The sequence below is a fragment of the Myotis myotis genome, unplaced genomic scaffold (assembly GCF_014108235.1).
Source record: "Myotis myotis isolate mMyoMyo1 unplaced genomic scaffold, mMyoMyo1.p scaffold_m19_p_4, whole genome shotgun sequence".
Classification (NCBI taxonomy): Eukaryota; Metazoa; Chordata; class Mammalia; order Chiroptera; family Vespertilionidae; genus Myotis; species Myotis myotis.
This window is the reverse complement of record NW_023416346.1, coordinates 126,826,130-126,846,347: the sequence shown is the minus strand read 5'-3', so window position 1 is coordinate 126,846,347 and position 20,218 is coordinate 126,826,130. Positions and strand designations below refer to the sequence as shown.

At 43.0% G+C, this 20,218-nt stretch overlaps 2 protein-coding genes and 1 long non-coding RNA gene across 15 annotated transcripts in view; 2 read left to right on the top strand and 1 right to left on the bottom strand.

Annotated features, from left to right (window-relative positions):
- Positions 1–41: 41 nt before the first annotated feature.
- On the bottom strand, positions 42–12,877 carry TRAPPC2 (trafficking protein particle complex 2). 2 transcript variants are annotated; one of them, XM_036306186.1, is made up of 6 exons: positions 12,742–12,842; positions 8,776–8,938; positions 6,896–7,007; positions 3,461–3,605; positions 3,033–3,118; positions 42–1,339 (listed from the first exon to the last, which is right to left on the bottom strand). In XM_036306186.1, exons 3-6 carry the CDS (start codon positions 6,986–6,988, stop codon positions 1,241–1,243), a joined length of 423 nt encoding a protein of 140 aa, XP_036162079.1. In that variant the 5' UTR covers positions 6,989–7,007; positions 8,776–8,938; positions 12,742–12,842; the 3' UTR covers positions 42–1,240. The 2 variants fall into 2 exon arrangements, with proteins under 2 accessions (XP_036162079.1, XP_036162078.1); XM_036306185.1 differs by lacking the exon at positions 8,776–8,938 and having other exon boundaries at positions 12,742–12,877.
- LOC118654750 lies at positions 3,557–8,729 on the top strand. The gene is made up of 4 exons (XR_004967034.1): positions 3,557–3,675; positions 5,797–5,848; positions 6,338–6,451; positions 8,643–8,729. It is a non-coding gene; the product is annotated as an uncharacterized LOC118654750 (long non-coding RNA).
- A 47-nt stretch (positions 12,878–12,924) lies between the features above and the next one.
- OFD1 (OFD1 centriole and centriolar satellite protein) overlaps positions 12,925–20,218 on the top strand; it is a 36,479-nt gene continuing 29,185 nt past the window's right edge. For 11 of the 12 annotated variants that reach the window (XR_004967033.1, XM_036306170.1, XM_036306177.1 and 8 more), the window contains exons 1-3: positions 12,925–13,072; positions 15,257–15,355; positions 19,306–19,506. Coding sequence is in view for 11 of the 12 variants with exons in the window: in XM_036306170.1 (XP_036162063.1) it covers positions 15,263–15,355; positions 19,306–19,506 (294 nt within the window). In the remaining variant the exon portion in view is untranslated. Of the gene's footprint in view, positions 13,073–13,169; positions 13,218–15,256; positions 15,356–19,305; positions 19,507–20,218 lie in introns of those variants that run through there. The other variant, XM_036306167.1, reaches the window with a different exon arrangement.

The window sequence follows — 20,218 nt, the reverse complement described above, 5'->3', positions numbered from 1 at the left end:
GGTGAGCAGCACGTAAAAAATTTGATATTAAATTCCCACAATCTTGGACAAACATCTTTATTTAGTAAATCAAATAAATAGGGTAAAAAAATCATAGTAGCAACTTCACACAAAGATACAAGAACAAACTTAGAATTACTTGCTCAAGTTATTCAGAATGGAAGAAAATTCTTCAAGTGCTCACAAGTAGCACGGAAAATATGTGCTTATATTACTTGCTTTTCGATCGACATCTACTCGTTTACAGTAAGGTCCCACACTCCTTACAGTAAAAAAGCCCCCTCCCGCCCCCTCTGGTGCACAGCCTAAAAGGCTAGGAGTGCGAATGTTAATGTAATACAAGCTTTTCTGTCTTTACAACTTGATGGAAATCGTCTTACAGCTTTTTACTAATACAGATTATCAACAGGTTCATTAAATCTTTAGCATACTAAGGGAAAGGAAAGAAAACACAACCCTGCACTTTGGGCCCAGTCACCCATTTTACAGACATGGATCCCGGATTTCAGAATGACAGCAGGATCACTGTCCCATCCCGAACAGCGGCAGGTACATGGCACTGGGCACTGCACACGCTGTTGACTTCAGCTTCTTGGGTAGGGCTATGCACAGTGCCTATACATTTTTATATCATCTCTAGATGTATGGGTAAGCCCATGTATGTCCTACCAACTTTATTCCTCACTGCAGATGCTTTAGTTTTACATCTACCAAATCTTGACAATGACATTTGGTTCTGGATTGTTACATCAAGATCAAGCTATATGAATGAGGAAAGCCAAAAGCTTATTCTCAGATTTTCAAAGATGTTTCAAGGATATTGATAAAGAAATCCTTATAAATAACTATTCAGAAGCAAATATTAATCTACTAGAGGCCCAGTGCACGGGATTTGTGCACTGGTGAGGGATCTGGCCTGCGGGGATCAGCCCACCGTGGGAGTGCACTGACTGCCAGGGGGCAGTTCCTCTGTTGAGTGTCTGCCCCCTGGTGGTCAATACGTGTCATAGCGACTGGTTGACTGGTTGTTCTGCCGTTCGGTCGCTGGCCTTTTATTATATAGGATTGCTAATTCTAAGAAACTGTACTATTTTTATCTATAAGGAATTTCACTAGGCTTAAATAAATTAACACTACAAGTAAAACTTTCCCAGGCTATTTAATCAAGTAACTTACAATGTACACATTCCTGAGTATATTCCATTGTAGCGACATTGTTTATTTCCGAATTTTTCTGCGCTTAGCTTAAGAGGTGTTTCTTTCCAAGAAACTGAACTTTTCTGTCAAATGCACTGGATCGAATAGGAGAATTTGGTTCATAAAATGGATTCATTGCAAACTAGGAAAGAAGAAAGTATTAGTGAGTTTGTCAGAGTAAAAAGACTGACAAATCATGAGTCTCTAAATTACTTTGAGCTTTAAATGAAAAGAAATCATTCAACACATTCAAAACAAGTCAGAAGATCACATTTTTAAGTTTCCATAGAAATGTTCTATTGTTAAATAGTAACTTCCCCTTAAGGAAATTTCTTTCTCAGTGTTATAGTTTTGAGCAGTACCTGTGGTGAAACTGATGGTGGTATGATAAGTGTTGCCTATGTAAGCAAAATTAACTCAGGATTCATTCACCCTGTGTGTGAATTACTAATCTTATGTTCATTGTAAACATGTGAATTAATCTGTAAGACCTACATAAAATACAAATGAAAAATGTGCCATATCATGGGTCTCTAAGTTAAGAAAAAGTTACACCACACTGATTAAAAACTACTCTTGTGTGGTAATTTTTTAAGAATCAGGTTTTTAATACTCTCCTTTAACACAAGGCTAAGTGACTAGTTTCTCAGATAATGCAACAAATGTACCATAACAGTCAGAGAAAATTATTAACAACAAATGGAATCACTAATGAGGAAAGGAGATAGCAATTTTTATACCTTAATCACTTTGTCTACCTTTATAAAAGGACTAGATATTCTTACTTGCTAGTGCTGACTAGGAATATTGTTAGCTGTAGTGATATGCAAAAATCTTGTGCAAATACAGAATAAATTATTAAGAAATACTGTTGTTAGCACTGCAGTTTAACCACTGATGTCCTATTATTTTATTTTTTTTCCAATTAAATACAAGAAATGCGGGTGGCACCAATCTCCTTGGGTGACTATTTGATAATATATGAATCACTTCCTGCTGGTTTATGATCGGTATTCATTGCACTGTAACTTATTTGTAAAGTAGATGGAAAGCATTTTAGATTGAAATTATAAAGCAATTTCTCTTATGGAGAATACTTCCTTCCCTCTCTTTAAGGTTCCCTAGTAAAATCAACTATATGCACCAAAAGAGGGAGAATGAAGTAGATTTTAAAATAACCACAAGCCCTGGCCGGTGTTTCTCAGTGGTTAGAGCAGGGGTGGGCAAACTTTTTGACTCGAGGGCCACAATGGGTTCTTAAACTGGACCGGAGGGCCGGAACAAAAGCATGGATGGAGTGTTTGTGTGAACTAATATAAATTCAAAGTAAACATCATTACATAAAAGGGTACGGTCTTTTTTTTTTTTTTTAGTTTTATTCATTTCAAATAGGCCGGATCCGGCCTGCGGGCCGTAGTTTGCCCACGGCTGGGTTAGAGCATCAGCCTGTGGACTGAAAAGGGTCATGGGTTCAATTCCGGTCAAGGGCATGTGACTGGGTTGCAGGCTCTATTCCCAGCCCCCGTTGGGGCGTGTGTGGGAGGCAACCAATTGATGTGTCTGTCTGTACTTCCCCTCCTACTCGCTCTAAAAAAAATCAATGGGAAAAATATCCTTGGCTGAGGATTAACAACAACAAAATAACTATGAGTTCTTTCCCTAAATACATGTTAATCTGGTGAAAACTTGCCTGATGAGGGAGCTGCCAGGGATGGTCTGACTGAGGGAGAGCTGCTCTGAGATGAAAACTACTACAAGGGACTCACTTTGACAGGCCAGTTCCCTGCCGTTTGAATCCCTTTTATCAGTTTTAAAAAGTTAAAGAACATACATACCTTTATGTATAGTTCATAGACATCAGTAAAGAAGTTCTTTATTCCATCTTCTTGTCTTACATCATGAAGCATAATAAATCTCATATGTGAAATAATTAAGGTGTAATCTTAGAAATGTAAAATTAAAAGCAATAGTTCAAAGTTAGGTTAGTTTTTACCTTAAAGAGAACATAATCTTTAAAGTTAAAAAAAAGTAAAACCACCCTTGATAGGGTTCAGATAAACCTTAGTTTTATATACCAGACTTGGTTTTAAAATGATTTAAACAAAATGTATTTTTTCCCTGAAAAAAATAAAAGTAGCTACATAAATGGCAATTTTCACCTGACACTTTAAAGTTCATCAACTTATCCTGGCATCTGTGTCCCATGTTCTAGTTGGTTACCCCAACCTTTAGTTAGGTATCTTTATGAAGAAGGTAAGGATATGACCTGCAGTAACAAATGCTGAAACAAACCACTCATTGAACTTGTCCACAGTTTTCAAGTACATGTTGTTTGACAGCCACATATTCTCATCCACCAGGTCAAGGGCAGCATGAGCTATGAACTGGTTCAGATGACGATGGTCGTCCTAGATGACAGTGTGAGCAGCACCAGGTTAACATTTCCATACAGCATCAAGACAGCCAACATTTCAATCTGTAAATCCTATACAGTTCTTCTTGCGGGGGGACACTTTCTTTTTCTAAAAAAGTATATTTTTATTGATTTCAGAGAGGAAGGGAGCGAGAGATAGAAACATCAATGATGAGAGAGAATCATTGATCGGCTGCCTCCTGCATGCCCCACACTGGAGGTCAAGCCTGCAACCTGGGCATGTGCTCTGACCAGAATCAAACCGTGACTTCCTGGTTCATAGGTTGACGCTCAACCACTGAGCCATGCCAGCTGGGCTACTTTTAAATTTGGTATCTAAAATTCAATAAATAGAAATAGCCGATTATAATATACTAATTATAATATTAATAAAATGTGTTCAAGAAACTAAAAAAAATTTAATTTTGCAAGAAGGAAGCTACCAGTTTCCGTAACCCTTTAAGCATGTGGGGGAAAAAATACTCTGTTGGAAAACAAATAGATCCTCCTTTCAAGAAGCCTGTATTCTTTTAGAGCCGAGGTTCTCAACCTGTGGGTCGCGACCCTTTGGCGGTCAAATGACCTTTTCACAGGGGTCGCCTAAGACCATCCTGCATATCAGATATTTACATTACGATTCATAACAGTAGCAACATTAGAGTTATGAAGTAGCAACGAAAATAATTTTTTAAAAATATATTTTATTGATTTTTTACAGAGAGGAAGGGAGACGGATAGAGAGTTAGAAACATCGATGAGAGAGAAACATCGACCAGCTGCCTCCTGCACACCTCCCCACTGGGGACGCGCCCGCAACTAAGGTACATACGCCTGACCGGAATCGAACCCGGGACCCTTGAGTCCACAGTCTGATGCTCTATCCACTGAGCCAAACCGGTCAGGGCGCAACGAAAATAATTTTATGGTTGGGTCACAACATGAGGAACTGTATTTAAAGGGTCAGAAGGTTGAGAACCACTGTTTTAGAGGAAGACAGGAAAAAATACCTAAAAGGTTGTGGATAAAGGACAGCAACATAGGTAAGCTGGGGCTAAGGACAGAGAGGTGACATTGGCACAGGCCTCAAGGTGGGGTGAGGGGGAGGCTTCCTGTGTAGTGATACCTGGTGAGCAGTGAACAGGCGAGGAGGTGGCAGTCCTAACATGGTGGCATGACTGTCAGGTGTAAGGAGTTTACAAGGCAGGGGGACCTGGGAGTGGCAGGAGGCCATGCTTAACCCTTGTGAACACTCAGCCCCCTGTGTGATAGCAGGAGACAGTCCTGTCAGAGCTGGGAGTGTCCTTTTCACGGGCTGACAGAGCTGAACTAGAGAAGGTGGGAATGTCCCACCATATTGTGGAGGGGGCGTTCACCACCTGAAATGGTCTTACTCCTGTGGAATTCTTACTTTCCATATGCATTTTCAGAGAACACCTCTGTTATGGGTTGAATTGTACCCCCACCCATTCCTGTGTTGCAGTCCCCACCCCCAGGACCTTAGAATGCAGCCTTATTTGGAAAGAGGGTTGTTGCAGATGTAACTACAGTGGGGCCTTGCCTTACGAGTTTAATTCGTTCCGAGACCGAGCTCGTTAAGGAGCTTGTTAACTCAAATTACTCTATCAACTCAATGCAAAAAATCCGCCGAGAGAGGCTCGTATCTCAAAAAACTCGTTAGTCGGGACACTCGTAAGTCAAGGCCCCACTGTAGTTAGCATGAGCTCATGCTAGAGAAGAGTGGGCTCCAGTGTGACTGGTGTATTTATAAAAAAGGGGACCCTTGGACACAGACACACCCAGGGAGAACGCCATGTGGAGACTGGAGTTGTGCTGCCACCAGGTAAGGAACTACCAGGAACTAGGAGAGAGGCCGGAACAGATCCTTTGCGAGCACCTTCCCTGCCGGGGCCTTCTGACCTCCAGAACTGAGACAGAACATTCCCATTGTGCTAAGCCACCCAGGTTTTGTGCTCTGTGGCGGCAGCCCTGGGAAACTGTACAGATCCTTTGCTGAGGAGGCTGTTCCCACAACTGGGCTGGAGGAAGGCTGCCAGTTACCCTGGAATCCCTTGCACAGCTAAAGCATGTTTACTTCACGCCCGTTGCCAAGATGCAGCTAATTTAATCCTTAGAGAAGGGATGTATTTCGTGTCTGGCTTATAGCAGCATTTTCCATTACTTTACAGGGATGATCAATCTTGAGAGATTAGGAGAAAACTATAGAAATGCTTTCAGAAGGTAAGTGGTAGCATCTTGCGATGAAGTTCTTTTATATGCACTGCTTTATGTACCACCAGGCCCCGGAGTGCACAGGAACTATAATTGAGTAGTGGTGTAACACAAAGCAATCACTGCTACAGGGATGCCTCCAACCAAAGTTTTAATGAGCTGCGTGCTCCTAGGGATGTGGGAAAAGAATGTAGCACCAACACCTGGTAGGATAATTACATTTCTATCATATTTTACTGGCAAGATCTGAATAGTTGACAAGCATCCTACACTAGACTGGACATTATGCATTACAATGAATTTGAAAAATCAACTCCTGTCTTAAAGAACATTAAAGCTTATTTTTGGAGGTCGTGAGACACAGAACAACTTATAGGCAATTAGGAACATGGACTGGTACAGAAAGATGGAAGGGACCCAGCTATTCTCATCTCAAGGCTCTATGGCTCTGTTTATTCTGAATGGAGACGTTCGCCAACCCAGTGTGTTTTTCTACAGCCATTCTTGATAAGGAAGCTGGGTGTGTCACTGGGGAGGAGAGCATATGGGCACCAGCCAGTAGATAAGGTAGGTCACTGGGAACTGCCATCGTCTTGGGCAGCAGGAAGACATGTAAGTAAGGGTCCCTTTTAACCCTCCCAGGTGTAAATGGATCTACTATGTATGTCCTGATGAAAAATGTGACTTGCTGGGGCACAACGGGCTTTCATGGCATTTCAAGGCAGCAACGACTGTTCTTTCAGACCCACTATGGGTGGACCATGTTTCTATGCACTTAAGGAGTAGCTTTTCCTAGTTGGGTGGCACAGTGGACTGAAGACCAGGAAAAGAGGCCCAGAGCTTCCTCCCAGTACATGCTAAGTGTGTGCTGATAAAGGATGAAGCAATTTATTGAACCTTCCCTGACTGGCTTCTACCAGCCCATGGGACTCCAGAGCAAACCTCGCTTAATTGTTATCTCATCTGTTCAGGTCTCCAGTTCGAAAAGCACATTACACCATAATTATTACAACAGCATGACAGTTCTCATGGGGTTTGTTAAGGTTCCATACGCACTTTGGATTCTGCTTTTCCAGGTGGCAGAAACTCCATTTCAAAAACTGGATTGTCATGGTGGCCAACAATCACGAAGTAAAAGCTTCCAGACATTGTCTCCAATATATGGCTCCTAATTAAAAGAAAATGCATTTAGTACTCAATACTGAAAACCAAAAATGGTTAGCTGGGAGTGTACAGTCCCGGGGAAAGTACAACCGAGGTGTGTCAGGGCCCAGGATGCATCATGCCTCACAGGGACTCCTGCTGATTCACTCAGAACATGCAACAAAAGCCAAAGAAGTCCGAAATATATTTCCTAAGGAACGCAATACTTTGTAAAGGAAATCAGGCTAGAGCTGGCGCATGTAACCCAGGAATTGGAAGGCCAGGTCTGGAAAAAAGGGCAGGCAGGAGACTCTCTTGGCATGGTGAAGTAAGTAGGATTTAAAATATTTGGGGCAGGGGTTGTTACACTACAGCCTACAGGCCAAATCTGGCCTTATCTGTCTTACTATAGTCAAAGGCTGCTTTTGCCCTACAGTGGCAGAGGTGAGCAGTTGTGACAGGGATCGCCTGGTGCTTTACAGAAAAAAAATGGTCCCTGTTTTAGGGGAAAATGAGAAAAGGGCCCAAATAGTAAAACTGCATAACCAAGACAAGCAGGAATGATACAAAAGCTGTGCAAAATAGGAGAATTGGCCAGAATTCTCAAGAGAAAGTGAGGGGAAGAGGGATGGGAGCTTGAAATGTTAACCAAGTCAGCAATGACATCATTCATTTTTGCTGGAAGAGGTTTCCTAGCTGGAGTTTGCCAAGGGAAGGGCTTACTTTCTTCACAAACATTTAAGCAGCAGAGAGAAAAGATAAGGCAGACACCTCCCCCAATGCACATTTAAGCAGCAGCAGAAGACAATTAATGTATAAAGGAAGATAACCACCCGCAAAATACTTCTCTCCTGTATGGAAATCCATGACTGGGAGAGAAGCATGGTGCTAAGTACCGAGTGAGGACAAACAAAAAGGAAGCTGAAGGAAATACCGCATAAAGGTTGTATCACAAACTACACAGCTGGGCAGGACTTGAGCTGCCAAGAATTTGATTTCACAAACAGCTGGAGAAGGGAAGTAACTATTCAATTATGACAAGGAAAAACTGAAGAGTGGGTGAAGTGGAAGGAAAAGAAACCATACAACCACATAGTCTCAGGAAGGGAATATCTACAATCATTTAATGTTAGAGGGCTTACTATGCCTAGGTAATGGGCAAAAGGGAGACACTCTCTAGAACTCTGTGCTGTCCTATATATGGAACTTTCTGCGAGAATGGAAATGCTCTGTACCTGTGCTGTGCGATCTAGTAGCCACTGCAGACTAAGGAGCATTTGAAATGTGGTTCATGTCTGCAGAACTGAATTTGAAATTTTATTTAATTTTAATGGATTAAATAGCCACACGGGGTTCATGGCTACTGTATTGGACAGTGTAGCTCTAGAGCAGTGGTTCTCAACCTTCCTAATACCGCGACCCTTTAATACAGTTCCTCATGTTGTGGTGACCCCCAATTTCATTGTTTCACATTGAACATCATGAAAGCATAGTGATTCATCACAAAAACAATATGTAATTATATATGTGTTTTCCGATGGTCTTAGGCGACCCCTGTGAAAGGGTCGTTCGACCCCCAAAGTGGTCGCGACCCACAGGTTGAGAACCACTGCTCTAGACCAATGACTGCAAACTTTTTTTTTTTTTTTTAAAATTCCAGGATCTCTTCCACCTTCCCTCCACCCATGAAGTATTACTTAAACTCCAATATGTAACACAAACAATACAAATAAAGCACCACAACAGCTGTGTTTGTGTAAGTTGTGTGTGCGCCTACTCAACGTTCCCATCACCTGAAGGAGGGACCCTTCAAGCATCTGCAAGGGAGACTAGGCCTCGAGGAGTGGAGAAGGGCGATACACAGAACTTGGCAATGGATTAAATGGGAGGACTGAAGATGTTTCCAAATGTTTGGCTGAGGTGATCAAGCAGAATATCAGGATGCCATGCTATTCACTGAGAAAACAAATAAGGGAAGGAAGAGGGATGAAAACATGTCAGTTTCAAACATGGTGTGGTAGCCAGAATAGCCTTCCTGACCACCTGCCCCCCCCCCCAAATGTCCACATCCTAATCTTGGGAACCTGTGAATGAATGTTAATTTACCAGGTAAAGGGGAATTAAGGCTACAAATGGAACTAAGGTTGCTCATCAGCTGACCTTAGGAGATGATCCTGGGCCACCCAGGTGGGCCCAGTGCAAGCACAAGGGGCTTTAAAAGTGGAGGGAGGGACGAGAGGCAGTCAGGTGACTACAGGTCCTGGCTTTAACGATGGAGGAAGAGGTCACCAGTCACAGAATACCGGTGGCATCCAGAAGCTGGAAAGGACAAAGGAACAGAGTCTCCCCAAGAACAGAGTCTCCCCAGGAGCCTCCAGAAGGGAACGCAGCCTGATAACCTGGATTGCAGCCCAGTGAGATCCACGTCGGACTTCTATGCTAAGAACTGTAATGTAATGCATTTGTGTTGTTTCAAGCCACTAAATTTGTGGCAATTTGTTAGGGCAGCAATAGGAAACTAACACACATGTCAGAGCTGGAAAAAAAACCAAACCTCCCTTGCAGGTACGAGAAAAAAGGAAATATTCAAGGAAGCATCAGCCAAAAGGTAAAAGTGCATTCTGTAAAGAGAGCCGGAACAGAGGGAGTTCATTTACCATGGCACATGAGTAGCAAAGCATTGTTGGAAAGGTGGGTCTAGGGCAGCCGTGGGCAAACTACGGCCCGTGGGCCGGATCCGGCCCGTTTGAAATGAATAAAACTATTAAAAAAAGAGACTGTACCCTTTTATGTAATGATGTTTACTTTGAATTTATATTAGTTCACACAAACACTCCATCCATGCTTTTGTTCCGGCCCTCCGGTCCAGTTTAAGAACCCATTGTGGCCCTCGAGTCAAAAAGTTTGCCCACCCCTGGTCTAGGGCAACTGTGCGTCAAGATGGACCTACCTTAGGGCAATATGGGGAATGAACATGGAAAAGAACAGGGACTGTGGTTTTTTCCAGCCTGAATCCCTGACACCGAGCTTAGTATATAATAAGTGCTCAATGTTTGCAGAATGGAGCTGCAGGGGGGGGGGGAGGGAGGGCTGTAGTTTACAGTGTGAGATGACCCTAAGAATAGGGGAGAGGGAATGCTGGAGTGAGAGGCAGGGTGGGATTAACCAGCCCAGCTGAGGCCTGTGGGGTGGGGAGGAAGGGGAGTACTCAGAGGCCTGATAGCTGGAGTCTGTTCAAGCTATTAACAGCACCTTTCTGAGAAGCTGCTGAGGTTCCTTACATAAAGCAATCCTCCATTACATGGGGCAGGGCTAGTTGCCTGAGGGTAGGGGAGGCAGGACTGCACCTGTGGTGAGGACAGCAGCAGCCTCTGGTTGCTAGGGTGACTTGAGCTGCTTTAGGGAGAGAGACAACTAAATAAATCAAGGTGGTGCTATAAGGAGCTCAGGGTTACCTTGAACTCAAAGAGGCTGTGCACATAATGTAGGAAGTAGGGCACTAACTAGTAATGAACACAGAAATGGGACCTGGGACCTTCAGAAACCTGTGAGGCTACCATCAGAAAGGCAAAAGCCCAAATGAGCTGAAATGTGTGGACTAAGTTAAGAAAAAGAAAGCCTTTTTAGGCTACAGTCAGGAAAAAGCAGGGTTTCTCGAAAGGTCAACTGCTTCAAGCACCTGGTATACAAAGTATAGAGGATGCAGATCTGCTGAACTTCAATTTCCTTAAAAAGAGTGATTTTCCAACAGCAAATGTGGAAGAATCAAGGTTAGGCAGGCTATGAACCTCAAGATGGGAATATTAAAAAAATCCAGACATTTCAATAAATACAGGTATTCAGTTCTCAGCAAACTACATATCTTGGATTAACAAATGTGATTATACATCTAGTGATCAGTGATATTTGAGAAGTCGCAGGAACAGAAAAGAGCCATATCATCAGATACAGGTAAGTGTTATTCCTATTTTCAAACACAAAAAGGCTTATCTCCTAGTCTATAATTGGGTACTTTCAGAGAAATGAAAAGACCAATAGAAATATGTATTAAATGGCTGCCTTTGGTTAGACACCATACTGAGAACTTTTATTATACATTATTCAATGTGGATCCCTACACAAAAAGAGTAGGTTGTTATTCATTCACGTAACCCCTGGTTATACTGAGAACAAGTCATGCCAAACTTAAATTTTATGTTTTGGAAGGGAAATTAGGAGGCAGTAAATCATTTTTGGAAATAGTTTGGTGTACACCTAGAAACAACTAGACCTTTAGCTTGCCTGATAACACAGTCTGGTATCCCCAGAGCTATAACAGTGCTGGGGCCCAGAAAACACTCCTTATAACAATAATTGTGAGATGAAGCCAACTTATCACATTCAAAGATATGCTAAGGGCAACACATTTATTAGAAGGCAAAAGGCAAGATTCAAAAATATCTCCACAGCTAAGAGAACTAGGTGTGAAATTAACAAAGTAGAATTTAATAGGATGCAAAATAAAGTCCGGTACTTGGGCTTGGAAAAAATGAGCTGCACAACAGGGTGAGGAAACCTAGCTTAAGAGCAGTGCATCTACAAGCACCCATTTTCATTTATTGCAAACTGAGTAAGAGGCAGCAGTCTGAAACAGTGGTCACAAAAAGCTAATGCAATACCAAGCTGCATTAAGAGACGACAATGTCCTCTTCACAAATAATATCATCTCTGGGGAAGTAGTCAGTTCTGGGAATTGCATTTTAAATGAATCAATAACTGAACTGTGTGTGGGGGGAGGAGGGTGGGATCTAGGCTAGGGAATGCTCTGGACAAAAGCTACTGAAAAAAAACTGAGGATGTTTAAACTGAGGAAGGGAAAATACTTTTTTTGGGGGGGGGTGAGGGTGGGGAGCAGTGTCCAGCACAATGTCATCTGTAGAGAAGATACACTGTCTAATGGAAAAGGGAGCTGACTAGGAATGGCAAATGGGTTTCCTTTCCTGAGCCAGTTCGAATCACTGGTAGTGACTGCCAGGAACTGGTGCTGAGATCCTGAGACTGAAGTGTGGTCAGCAGGAAAGATCGCTGTGATTAATTATCCACTGTCATGGGTGATGGTGGGGGAAGGGCAGTTGGCCTAAGCGAGTGCCAAGCAGTGACTCTTTTTGCCACCATCCAAAGCATACCCATTAAAGCCCAGATGAAGTCATACTTTTCCCGCAGAGATGTCTCTGCGGGCTTCCATCTTCCACTCTCTTTTTTTTCTAAACTACACTCGAGTTTACAGTAATCTCAGCCCATCTTTATCTTTCTCACAGCATGCAAACACAAACTTTAGCTCACTGATTTTCAACCAGTGACTTTTGCCTCCCCGAGGACATCTGGCAATGCCTGAGACATTCACGATGGCCAGAACTGGTGCGGAGGCGCTGCATTTAGTGGGCAGAGAGGCCAGGGACAGGGCTAACCACCCCGCGGTGCACAAGACAGCGCTCCCTACAAAGAATTTTCGGGCCCCAAAGGGCAACAGTGCCGCGGTTACGAAGCCCTGGGTTACTGTGACCCAGTAAAAGGCAAAAGATGCAAAACCCCAAGCTGGCGGAGCTCGCCGGATGCAATGCCTGGGCTGTGATGGGACCAGCCACCGGGGGCTGGCCGGGTTGGGCCCGGCGCCCCAGGCCGCAACTGGATGGAGTGACAGGGTTAACACTCAGATCACGCGGCCCCGGATGTCCCCCAAAGCGCCCGCCTCCTCCCCCAATCCTCGCTCTATCCCCTACCTGCGCCCCTAGACGCAGACTTCGTAAGAAAGTATCCACGGAGCTTCCGCCGCGGCGACTAGCGCTCGGAACTTCAGTAAGGAAGCCGGGCAAGCTCTCGCGAGACTCGGAGGCTACGCTCTCGCGATAAGTGGGCGGGGCTTCGGCAGCTAGTAACGCGGGCTCGCTGGCGCAGGCGCAGTAACGCTCCGGACTTAGGTCGCTCAACCTGGCGGGTCTCGGGGAGAGGGCGGGACCGGCTGAGAGCGGCGCGGAACCACGTGGTGCCTCGGCGTCCCGGGACCCGGGTTTCCCAGACTCCTCGCCTGATGTTTCTACCTCCCAGCCTCCGGTGAGAGTGGCGATCGGGCGGTACACGACCCCACCCACCCATAGCAACCCGAGGGGAGGAAGTGCGTTTATGCGGCAGGGTTCTTAGTTCGGGGTGGGCGGGAGAGCGTTGAGCGTTTCCCCGGCACCGCGGTTGGGCTCTGGAGGTAGGGAGTTCCCTCGTTGCCACCTTGAGGCGGGGCGGGCGGGACTGGCTCGGTGGGAAGCTGATGCCGGCGGAGATTAAGCATCTTGTTGGCTTTCGTTAAAGCGCTGACCGCGTGCGCGTGTGGGGTGCAGCGTCTTGTTGGTTTTCGTGAAAGCGCCGACCGGGTGCGCACTTGAGGGGACGAAGCTGCTTGTTTGTTTTCATTCAAGCGCTAACCGGGTGCGCATTTGAGGGGATGAAGCTTATTTTCGTTAAAGCGCCAACCGGGTGCGCATGAGGGGACGAAGCTTCGTGTTTGTTTCCTTCAAGCGCCTACCGGGTGCGCGTGAGGGGACGAAACTTCGTGTTTGTTTCGTTAAAGCGCCGACCGGGTGCGCGTGAGGGGACGAAACTTCGTGTTTGTTCCGTTAAAGCGCCGACCGGGTGCGCACGTGAGGGGACGAGGCTTCGTGTTCGTTCCGTTAAAGCCGTTAAAGCGCCAACACGGCGCGCGTGAGGAGAGGGAGCTTCCTGTTAGTTTTCGTTCAAGTGCCAATCGGGTGCGCGCTTGAAGGGACGAAGCTTCGTGTTTCTTTTCATTAAAGCGCAGACCGGGTTTGCGTGAGGGGACGAAGCTTCGTGTTTGATTCCCTTCAAGTGCCAATCGTGAGGGGACGAAGCTTCATGTTTGTTGTCGTTCAAGCGCCAACCAGGTGCGCACTTGAGGGGACGAAGCTTCTTTTTTAAAAGATTTATTAAGTTACAGCCGAAACCGGTTTGGCTCAGTGGATAGAGCGTCGGCCTGCGGACTGAAAGGTCCCAGGTTCGATTCCGGTCAAGGGCATGTACCTGGGTTGCGGGCATATCCCCAGTAGGAGATGTGCAGGAGGCAGCTGATCGATGTTTCTCGCTCATCGATGTTTCTAACTATCTCTCTCCCTCTCTGTAAAAAATCAATGAAATATATTTAAAAAAATTTATTAAGTTATTACATATGTGTCCTTATCCCCACGTTACCCCCCAACCCCCACTCATGCCCTCACCCCCCTGTCTGTGTCCATTGTTCAGGCCTATATGCTTGCATACAAGTCCTTTGGTTGTTTCGGGAAAGCGCCAACCGAGTGCGAGTGAGGGGACGAAGCTTGTTTGTTTTCGTGAAAGCGCCAACCGGGTGCGCACTTGAAAGGACGAAGCTTCTTAATGTTTCGGTTAAAGCGCCAACACGAAGCTTTGTGTTTGTTTTCCTTCAAGTGTCAACCGGGTGCGCACGTGAGGGGACGAGGCTTTGTGTTCATTGGTTAAAGCGCCAACTGGGTGTGTGTGAGGAGAGGGCGCTTCCTGTTCGTTTTCCATTCAGGCGCCAACCGGGTGTGCACGTGAGGGGACGAGGCTTTGTGTTCATTGGTTAAAGCGCCAACTGGGCGCGAGTGAGGAGAGGGCGCTTCCTGTTCGTTTTCCATTCAGGCGCCAACCGGGTGCGCACGTGAGGGGGCGAGGCTTTGTGTTCATTGGTTAAAGCGCCAACTGGGTGTGTGTGAGGAGAGGGCGCTTCCTGTTCGTTTTCCATTCAGGCGCCAACCGGGTGCGCACGTGAGGGGACGAGGCTTTGTGTTCATTGGTTAAAGCGCCAACTGGGCGCGAGTGAGGAGAGGGCGCTTCCTGTTCGTTTTCCATTCAGGCGCCAACCGGGTGCGCACGTGAGGGGGCGAGGCTTTGTGTTCATTGGTTAAAGCGCCAACTGGGTGTGTGTGAGGAGAGGGCGCTTCCTGTTCGTTTTCCATTCAGGCGCCAACCGGGTGTGCACGTGAGGGGGCGAGGCTTTGTGTTCATTGGTTAAAGCGCCAACTGGGCGCGAGTGAGGAGAGGGCGCTTCCTGTTCGTTTTCCATTCAAGTGCCAACCGGGTGCGCATGTGGGGGGACGAAGCTTCTTGCTTGTTGTCCTGAAAGCGCTGTCCCCGCGGGGCTTTCCTGATTTCCCGAATGTCAGCCACTCTTCCGTCCTCAGAAATGCCTATGCCCTCTGCCTGCCCAGTAACCGTCGGCATCTTCTCTTCCAGCTCACCATGCCCTTTAAAGAGGACGTGTTGACTCAAGATGAGCTACGCAGAAAGCTGTACCAGACCTTCAAGGACCGAGGTATCCTGGACTCCCTCAAGGTATCGGCTATAGGCATATCTGTTCTGTAACGTTTACAGGTGGAAGCGGTAACAGGGAGTCCGCATTTAAACCCACCGGGTCTTGGTTTTACAAATAATACGATATGCAGATGGTATTGGGGAGGGACGCTTTTATGTTTTGTAGAACTCGTTATCCTGGAAAGCATTCTCAAACGGTTTAGAGTTTGCCCGGTTTCATACTCAAATAGATTTATTGACTGACATTCAGATAGGAGCGAGTAGCTTGATAAAATGAGCACATTTTAGTAAGGTTAGGCTTGTTTTATGAAGCTGGTTTGTACGTTCCTGAGTTAATATGTGGTTTTGTAATAGTCATGTTGGAATGAACGACATTGACACCATATAGAAAACGTTACATGTGCTGCTCACCGTAGAATAGTTTGGAGAATGAGAACTTTAAAAAAACACATGGAAAGGTCTGAATATTTAATTTGGGCAGCAAATACTTATTAGTATGAGTTAACAGCAAGAAATAGGGTTAATAGCAATGGATACGATTACCTCGAACATGTTTTCATTACTATATACATTTCTGAAGTATATTTTACACTGAGATGTTTAGGAAATGTGAGTTTGTTTTTACTTCTCCCTCACCCATTGTTATTGTAACTAAAGAAACAACACCACTTCAGATTCACCTGAAAAATACAGAAAACAAAGGAGGAAAAGTCATCTGATTCAACCACTTGGTATAACGGTGTGTTATTCTTAGTTCACTATTATATGGTGAGCGTTTTCCTGTGTTCATAAACGTTCCTTGAAATCCTAATTTTAGTGGCCCTAGGCTCATGTTTGGATGTATGTGTAATTTAAGTAGCAGTTCCCTGGTGAATATTTTGCTTGGGTAGCAAATATTTATTATTATACTTTATATATGTTAACAGCAACGAGTAGGATTACCTCAAGCATGTTTTCATTGCTATATACATTTCAGAAGTATATTTTACCCTTAAAATGGGAAATTGAGGAAAAGTGAGTTTGGTGGGTTTTTTTTTCTTCTCCCTCCCTCATTGTTTTTGTAACTTAAAAAAACACACAGCATCACTTCAGATTCACCTGAAAAATACAGAAAAACATCAAGGAGGAAAGTCATCTCTGATTCAGCAACTTATTGGCATAATGGTTTGTGTGTGTATGTGTGTATTCTTCTTAGTTCAATATTATATAATAAGCATTTTCTTGTGTCCTTAAATGTTCATTGCAATCCTCGTTTTCAGTGGCAACAGGCCCATGTTTGTATGTATGTATAATCTGTGTAGCAATCCCCTGATTAATATTTAGCTTGGGCAGCAAATATTTATTAATACACTTTATATATAAATTAATAGCAAGGAGTAAGAGTAGTTAAAATATGTTTTCATTACTATATATATATGTATATTTCAGAAGTATGTTTTACACATAAAATGTTGAATACATCCTAGGTCTATACATCCTGCAATTGCATTTCTCATTTTTGCCTAATTAAGTGGCTTTGTATGACTCTTTATCCTGGAAAATCAAAGGGCATAAGCATTTTTTTAAGGCTCTTGGCTTCTTGTTCTAGAAAGATTGTAATAGTGTATATGACAGCAGCAGTTTGAGAATGCTTATCTCACTCCAATATTATTATCACGACATTGAAAAAACCAATCTAAGATTGAAAAGCAGCCTTCATTTTAGTATTTATTCCTTTGATTGTTAATGATGTTGCACATAGTTCCTGGCCATTTGTCTGTTTTCCATGGATTGGCAGTTTGTCTCTTGCTCATTTTTTTAGGATGTTAGTGTTTTCTTATTGTGTAAGAATAGTAATTAATAGAAACTATTAATAGAAACTATTAATCTTTTTTTGTCATTTTTTTGGTAATACTTTTATTTTGGTGTTCAATTCTAATTTGGCTCTAAAATATTGATGTTATATTTTTATATGGTCAAATCCATTGATTTTTTTGCTGATTATTCTCAGTAAATTTTTCTCCACTAATAGCATGAATAATCACTTTTTAAAGTTTCTTAAAAGGCTTCAGTTTTTATAGTTAACACTTTAACCCACCTGGAGTTAATTGTAGTGTGTAATGCATTACTAGACCTAACGTGGGATGGTTATTGCATTCCTGAATATGGAATTTTTTTTTCTTTTTCTGTGTTTCTGGATTAGATTTGGTACTGTTTGGCTTCCTATCTGTAGTTACAATTGACTAGTCCTTTCTTAGCTATCCTTGTTTGGCTTTGATATCGGGGTTATGCTAACCTTATTCACTCTATAGCTGCAGTATATTCTTGGGAGAAATGTTTCCTGTTTGCAGCTGGCTGTTTCTGGAATTACAGCTTGGTCAATGGCAGGGCAGAGTTTTACTCTCTCTGTCTGAGCTAATTTTTTCTCAGTTTAAGGACTGTGGTTGGGGTGAGTTCGTTTATTGAATTTTTTAGTGGCCTAACTCATTCTATTTGGATGTTTGAAAAGAATTTGTATTTATGATTAAGTACGAAGTCACAGATAACTATTAAAGTTTATCAAGGCCTTTTCATATTTTTAGTCTACTCAGTCTGTGAATTTCTTGAAAGATGTCTCAGAAGGATTCCCAAGTCTCTTCTCTCCCACTTACCCTCCCCCCACAATAATTGTATTTATTCTTTCCTTAGGGACATTTCAAGATTTAATTATGAATGGGTATCTCTCTCTGCATTGACTGCTGGAAAGCCCCCAGCCAGTCTTGCCATTTCTTCTAGCAAGTGCTAGATGGCTTGCCTTTTGTATTTGTCAATATGGGAATTCATCTATGATGTCATTTACTTTTATTCTTCTCTTATTTTCCTTTTAACCTGCTTATGTCACTCATTTAAATTTTATCCTATTTCAGTACTTGTTTGCAGGACACCCTGAATCACTTTTGTCAATTAATCTAAATATACTACTTCTTTAGCATGTTACAAATCTCATTAAACCACCTCTAAATTTTACTAGTGGAGAATGCTGTAGTTTCTCTTTCCTTGTTTTATTATTTCTGTTACTGAATGACATTAGATGAGGCAGAACATGCATATTCTGCTCAATATAAATGTCTTTTGTACTATAGGATTTTTGATGTATGAGTCTTGTTCTGTGCTGGTAGTTACATACTTCTCTCTAGCTGAAGGATAGGAGATAGAAGTATAGCAACTCCTTTTGTTTCTTGCTTGTATTCTATTAATATGAACACATTAGATACTACTTAGTGTTGAACCCCATGGATATAGGCAGCATACTCTTAAGCTTAGCCCAATTACGTTTCCAGCTTATATGCACAATAGATGAGAACAAATATCCAGTAATTCAGTTAATTTAGAGATTTTCTTAAAACCCAAAGGAATAATAACACTAGTTATAACCTTAAAAAATTACTCACCTTGAATCTAAATTTCCTTATTTATAAAATGTCTTGAGATGTAAATACTATATATGAAAGTGCATGTTAATAAGCCTTCTTTAGGTTTACTGGTTTCTCTCTTGCATATGTTATTTCCTTTTGGGGAATTTTATTTTTATCAATATGCTCAATACACTGGTTTCACCCAATATTGTTTTCATATCCTCCAATAATCCACAGAATTCTGTTGCGGAAGCAGCAGAATTTTCTCTGATGATTGGTGTCTTGACCAAAGGCTGCTGAAATGGGCTCCTAGGGAAGACAAGTAAGAGTTGACATGTGTTCTGACTCACCACCAGTTCACTTGGGAAGCTTTCACTGGTGAAAGCAGACTTTGGGCAGAACCCATGGGCTGCTTGTCTCACAGGGTAAGACAAAATATGCAACAAAGAAGTTCTAACTTCTGTCCATGGATCTAGAACCACTGTGGAAATAAAAGGTTTCTAATTCGTGTGGCAAATCTGTTTATCTCCAGTGCAAAAATCCTGCTAAAAGTATTTTCCCTCTTGTCTCTTTTCTCTTTTTTTGTCGTTGAACTAGACACAACTGAGAAAGCAACTCATTCAAGAATTGATGCACCCTGTATTGAGCGGAGAAATGCGGCCCTCGTCCATTTCAGTGGAAGGGAGTGCCCTTTTAATAGGCGCTTCTAATTCCCTAGTGGCAGATCATTTACAAAGATGTGGCTATGAGTATTCACTTTCGGTTTTCTTCCCAGAAAGTGGCTTGGCAGAAGAAAAGGTAAAGTTTTTCCTTACTGTTTCCGAATTTTCTATTAACAGCTCCCCCCCCCACCCCCCAAGATGATAATAAAGTGCTGCACAGTAGCTGAGTGCTCCTTGGCTGTCTTGGTCCATTTCTCAGTTATTTTTTAGATAATGCACCAAAGGAGTACTCAATTTGATATATCAGTTCCTTGGAATCTTCATTAGTCTTTTGTTAAATTGTGTTGTGTAGAATCACGAAATGTTTCAGAGCTAGAATTGATCTTATGTTCCACATAGTTGACTCAGACTCATAACTGCCATTTATGTTGACTGTTGTGAGCTTGGCACTGGGCTAGTCACACTGCAGGTGTACCTGTGTCCCAGATGAGGAGCCAGAGTCTGGAGAGGTGAGTGATTTGCTCAAGGTCACAGGATTTTGAGGTGGCAACATAGGGCAGTAAATCTAGATCTCTAAAATCTAAACTGATGCCACAGTCTCTGTTTCTAGATATTTCTCTTCTTTGTGATTATATAACAGAAGGAATAGATTAATTTTTTAAAAATCTGTGGTGTTCTCAAATATTAAAACACGTTTATCACTTTTCTAGTTATTTTAACTATTCCTCTACCATTACCATTGAACATATATTAGTCATACTTTATTAGTATTTTCAAGGCAGGTATAGCAAACTTTCCATATATTTTTTTTGAAGTAGACTTAACTTTTTAGAGCAGTTTAGGTTCAC